General features: G+C 61.5%; 2 protein-coding genes across 2 annotated transcripts in view; one reads left to right on the forward strand and one right to left on the reverse strand.

Annotated features, from left to right (window-relative positions):
• Window positions 1–1107, forward strand: part of VDAG_06038 (osmotic growth protein) — a 1786-nt gene extending 679 nt beyond the window's left edge. The window contains exon 2 of the mRNA XM_009659052.1: window positions 51–1107. Within this exon, the coding sequence (XP_009657347.1) occupies window positions 51–1010 (960 nt within the window). The 3' untranslated portion in view covers window positions 1011–1107. The remainder of the gene's footprint in view (window positions 1–50) is intronic.
• A 289-nt stretch (window positions 1108–1396) lies between these two features.
• On the reverse strand, window positions 1397–2563 carry VDAG_06039 (uncharacterized protein; the record flags this gene model as incomplete). Its single annotated transcript, XM_009659053.1, has 1 exon — window positions 1397–2563. One exon carries the CDS (start codon window positions 2561–2563, stop codon window positions 1397–1399), a length of 1167 nt encoding a protein of 388 aa, XP_009657348.1.
• Window positions 2564–5490: the final 2927 nt, after the last annotated feature.

A 5490-nucleotide genomic window follows, 5' to 3' on the forward strand; every position in this document is an offset into this window, starting at 1 on the left:
CATCGTCAGCGGCGCGGCTGAAGAGTATGCACGCGGAACCGGGGTTCGAGCTGACGACGTCGGCCGAGATCGTTGGCCTTTCGACGACGCCGGGCGGCGCCGTCACGGGGGTCCGGTACACGCACGAGGCGCAGCGGCACGAACTGGCGGGGCTAGTCGTCTTGGCGGCGGGCGGGTTCGCCGGCGACGCCCGTGGTCTCCTGGCGCAGCATCGCCCCGACCTCGCCGGCATGCCGTCGACGAACGAGGCGCGGCCCGGCGCGCACGGTCTGCTGACAGAGGTCGGCGCCGAGCTCGTCGACATGGACAGCGTGCAGGTGCACCCGACGGGGTTCGTCGACCCCAAGGCGCCGACGGCGCGGTACAAGTTTCTCGCGGCCGAGATGCTGCGCGGCGAGGGCGGCATCTTGCTTTCGTCCGACGGGCGGCGGTTCGTCAACGAGCTGGCGACGAGGGAGGTCGTCAGCAGGGCCATCATGCAACAAGGGCAACCCGCCGGAGACGAAGACGAGGCGACGGTGCGGCAGTGGGACGTGACGCTGGTGCTCGACCCGGGCGCCTGCGAGGCGGCCGGTTCTCACCTGGGCTTCTATCTGTTCAAAGGGCTCATGGAGAAGAAAAAGGTAGGCGAGCTGGCACCCAATATGATCGAGGCCGTGGACCGGTACGCCGAGGTGGTCGCATCAGGTCAGGATAAGGAATTTGGAAGATCGTCCTTTGGGCACTGGAGACTGCAGCCGGGCAAAACGAACCGGGAAGAGGTCGTTTGCGTGGCCAAGGTGACGCCCATTGTGCACTTCACCATGGGAGGCGCTGCGTTCGACGCAGAGGCTCGCGTGCTGCGGCGGGGGACGGGCGGCGTGCTGGAGCCGATTGAAGGGCTCTGGGCAGCTGGAGAGATTACTGGAGGCGTCCATGGTGACAACAGACTTGGAGGGTCATCTTTGCTCGAGTGTGCTGTGTTTGGGCGAACGGCTGGACGGCAGGCTGCAAAGGCTTTGTCGGGGTGACGCCGTGTATGGCCCTGAACCCCTGAACGCGAGCCGCCGTCGGTTTCACAAAGCTGCAAGACATCATCGCATGGCCGTAACGTTTTTTTTCTTCGCACAGATCGCACAAGTCGCAGTGATTGACTGAATGTTTCGTTATTGATTTCTCCAGAACACCAGACCGTGTCATGTACTCAGGCTACCAGTATCTTCCCCTTCCTTCAAAATGTCATCCAAAACCAGCTCCACCACAAAGTAAATTTTTGCTCCATATCGTACCATGTTGTATGTAAATACATTTGCAAGCGCCATGCCAAGGTCCGCCCTCGGGGAAGGAGGGCGGCCATCAAAATTCAGAGACAGCACATACTGCCAAATCAAAACGGACACCAAGTGCGAGGCACCGTTTAGAAGCCAAGGAGGCCGTTGAAGACGTCCGCCACCGCGGCGCTGCGGTCGCCGGAAGCCTCGACCTGAGCCTGAGCGTCCTCGCACTTCGCAATGGCCGCGGCGTTGGCATTGCAGACGTTGATGAGCTGGTCGCAGATGCGGTTGGTGATGATGTTGGGGTTGAGAGCATCCTGCTGTCCCTGGGCGACGAGAGGGTCGGTGGGAAGGAAGGTGCCCTCATTGGCGGCGCGGTTGCCACGGCCGAGCTGGAAGTCCATGGTAGGCGTGCACTGGCCAAAGTCGGCGGCACCGCCAGCATTGCCGCCAGCATTGCCGCCAGCATTGCCGCCGGCGTTGCCGCCAGCATTGTCGTTACCGGCGTTAGCGTTGCCAGCGTTGCCGTTACCAGCATCGGCGCCAGCTCCGGCTCCAGCATCAGGAGCAGGAGCAACAGCACCACAGCCGTTACCGGCATTGTTGTTATTACCGGCGTTGCCGTTGCCAGCATTGTTGCCACCGGCGTTGCCGTTGCCAGCGTTGTTACCAGCTCCAGCACCAGCTCCAGCACCGGCTCCAGCACCGGCACCGGCACCGGCACCGGCACCGGCACCGGCACCAGCTCCAGCTCCAGCTCCAGCTCCAGCTCCAGCTCCAGCTCCGGCACCGGCGGCAGCCTGGCCGTCAACCTTCAGATCCGAAAACCCGTTGGCGATGAACAGGTCGGCAACCGAGACGCCAGCAGCGTCAAGGGGCGTCTGCAGGGACGAGGCGCTGAGCTGGTTGGCCAGGGCCGAGTTGGCGACGGCAGGGTCAATGGCGGGCAGGATGCCGCGCAGGGCCTCGGTGGCGGGCAGGCTGGCGTCACCGCAAATGTTGGGAATGTCGGAAGTAAAGGGGTTGAAGTTCTGCTCGGCCGCGACGACACCGGCGGCGGCGGCAATGACAGCAGGGTCGTTGCCGAGGGTCGTGACAATCTTGTCGGCGAGGGTCAGCTTGGCGCAGGGGTTAGCACCGCCGAGGAGGACACCGGGGACGCCGCCGGCGAGGGTGGCAGCCTGGCCGGACTGGCCAAACCGGCCGTCGAGGGCGGAGACGGCGGCGACAGGGATCTGCTCCTGGCCGAAGCGGGCTTCGACGTAGGCCACGAGGGCGGAGATGAGGATGAGCTTGGCAGAGGCAGACATGTTGGATATGTTGACGAGGTTGGTTGTTTGTGGTTGTGAGGAACGAAGTGAAAACTGATATTCTGTCAAAGAATGAAAGAGGCCGGCTAGCGGTTGTAGTTGGATAGTCTTGCGAGGGGAGGGAGCGTAAGAATAGAATGGGAAAATAGTTCACAGAACCTAAAGATGGAAGGTAAGAGAAGGAAGGTAAGGAAGACCTGAGAGCGAAGGAAGACTTGATGAAGCTGGATGTGGATGAGGAGGGGGGAGGAAGAAAGAAGCATAACTCGACGGATGGGATGGGACGGTTATATAGGGAGGCAAGCAGTGAGAAGGTCGTCAAGTCGTATGTCGTCCCCGGCATGCCTGGCTCGCCGGGCCTCACGTCCCACAAGGTGGATGCTGTCCTGTCTGTGGTAGGTGTCATCCCAACTCGAGGCTTCGCTGTCGATCGGCTCCGACGCGAGGTGGAGGGACTGCAGGATCCGAAATGACGACGGGGATGCCCTGAAGTCGACCACACGGCCGCATTGCCAGAGGATGGTGCGGCGGCATCACAGATGCTCAGGTGGCTGCCATCTCAAAGCTCGGTCTCATCCGACGGGGCCCGTCTCAAGATGACCCAAAAAGAGAGAGTTGACGCTAAGGCCGAAGGATGGTACCACTTGATACAGGGTCCTCAAAGAAGCGCGAACCAAAACGGGGGCGCTAATGGTTGGGTGCTCTGGAAGCGAGGTAGCGATGAAGCGCCTCGAACACGGTCACCCTGGTCGACGACCAAGCTGACAGACCACCGTTGAGACGAGGGCGTACCAAAGTGGAGAGAGCCGACAGAGTAACTCTCTCCGAAGCGGCTCTGAAGCTTCAGGACGACAGATCTGGGCAGGTACACAATAAGGCACTCGGCCATCATCCGAGGACTGTTCTGATGAAGTTGATTGCTCCGAGTCATAGGCGCGGGACGTCAGTCATTGTCAAGGCTTCCGCTGCTGTGAAGCTGCATTAGCGGTCAATCTCAACTCGCTGTGAAGGTGAAAGTCAATCTGTGTTCATCAGGCTTGGCATTGTGCAGATCTTCTTTTGTCAGCTTCTCTTTCGTCTCGTGGGCTGGGCGACGGGCGACGGGCGACGTGCACCGGTCTCTCTCTCGTTCGAGGAGGGGCGGCGGCGGTGGCCAGGCTTGCCAGGCCAGAAAACATGATCGTCGCTGTTCAGTCGCAGTGCTGCGACGCCAGCGTCAAGGAACCAACAAGGAACCATGTCATGCTCCGCTCCAGGTTCCAGAAACGCGGCACGGGGGTTACGGGTCGAGGCAGGGTGCTCCAAGGTAACGTCGTGGGACGTGCATTGGTGTCCAGACCTGGGTGACAGCGGGTCTTCCTCGTCTTGGGAGGCGCTGTTTTAAGCTCGTGGGGAGGGGCTCGGATTGAGGCTCGATCGGGCCATGGTTTGCGTCCAAATGCCGATATTGCTGACGAACAAACGTTTCTCTTGGCTCTCTGGTCCGGCGAAGGTGCTTTGGTAGGTGAGACTAGAGGTGTGCGGTTTGTCAAGGTGGATGGCATAAGCATCGTAGGTTCTGGTCGGCATTCGTCTCCAGACAGAGGAAGCGAGACTCTGTTGGATGGGTCTGTGGTGAGCTGTCATCCGTCCAGCCACGCGATCTGCACGTCGTGTAGCGCAGGGCCGAGATCAAGATCTGACGGCCGGGTACAGGTCGACGGCCAGGTACAGGTCGACGGCCCTGTGCAAGTCGCCGTCTCCGAGCATCGAGACAAGATGGGGCTGGGTAGGGGGAACGGTGATTGTGATGGGAGAGAAGAGACCAGGCAGGCCTGAGAGACAGGCAGAGAGACAGGCAGGCCTCCAGCCTTGTCGTCTGGTTGAGCGTGTTTGAGGACGGGGGGTAAAAGCGGGGGCCCCGCAGGTACCGGAACGTCACCCCTCCGCGCGTCACTTGCCGTGGCACGCCAGGCTACCGCCCTGAGAGCAGCAACGGCAGGCACTTACAGCGCCTCACCTGCCTCAACGCCAAGAACACCCCGCTGAACCCGCCACACGTGTCCCCGTGCCACCCCTGGCCAGAAGAAGCCCCTCAGCCTCATCCGGGGGTCTCAGGCCGCGTCTGAGACGACATCCCAAACTCCAACCGTCTGGTCTGTCGTCCGTGAGACACCCAAGCAACTCTCCAGCTCTCTTTCTCTCTCCCTCTCCCTCTGTCTCCATCTCCCTCTCTCCCTCTGTCTCCATCTCCCCTCACCCTACTCTCCCATGGCACACTGCATCCCCGTCCATCTCGTGATCCCCTCATCCACGCCATCGCGGCGCCCCCCTGCCCTGCCCCTACTCCTCACCCAACCTCGCTTGGCGCTGACGACGCCCTCCCCTGCGCCGCTCACTCCACGCCCACCGTAACGCCCTGCGCGCACAGGCCCAGCATCGAGCAAGCAACCCGCCGTCGCTTCACCCGAGCCGTGGATGCCATCTCACCAGTACCCCTACGTCGCTCGCCGCTCCCCGCCTGCTTCAGATGATTCATCAAAAGCTTGGTCAGGACCCTGCCTGCCTGCCTGCCTGCCTGCCTGCCTGTGCCTGTGAAACAACGAGATCGTCCCTGCCCTGCTAGCCATGCCAACCTATCTGGCCCCCCCTCGAGCCATCATCATGCGATTGTAAGACAACCACGTTGCTCGTCTGAACACTTGCTGTGCAACGGCGGCTATCGAGCGCCAGAACGCCGATCACAACCACCACCTTCCTTCCTCCCCCTCCTCCTGCCGCCGCCGCTGCTGTGCTAGAAATAAACAACCGCCCCCTCCCCCCCCCCCTCTCTCTCCCCAGAATAGCTTGTTCGATCGCCCGTGTCATGTCGGCCAGTCGTCTGAAAGCAGTGTCGCCCTCTCTTCTCCTCCATCGCGTCCTCAAGCCAGGCAGACAGTAAGTAGGAA

The sequence above is a fragment of the Verticillium dahliae genome, genomic scaffold (assembly GCF_000150675.1).
Source record: "Verticillium dahliae VdLs.17 supercont1.13 genomic scaffold, whole genome shotgun sequence".
Taxonomy (NCBI): Eukaryota; Fungi; Ascomycota; class Sordariomycetes; order Glomerellales; family Plectosphaerellaceae; genus Verticillium; species Verticillium dahliae.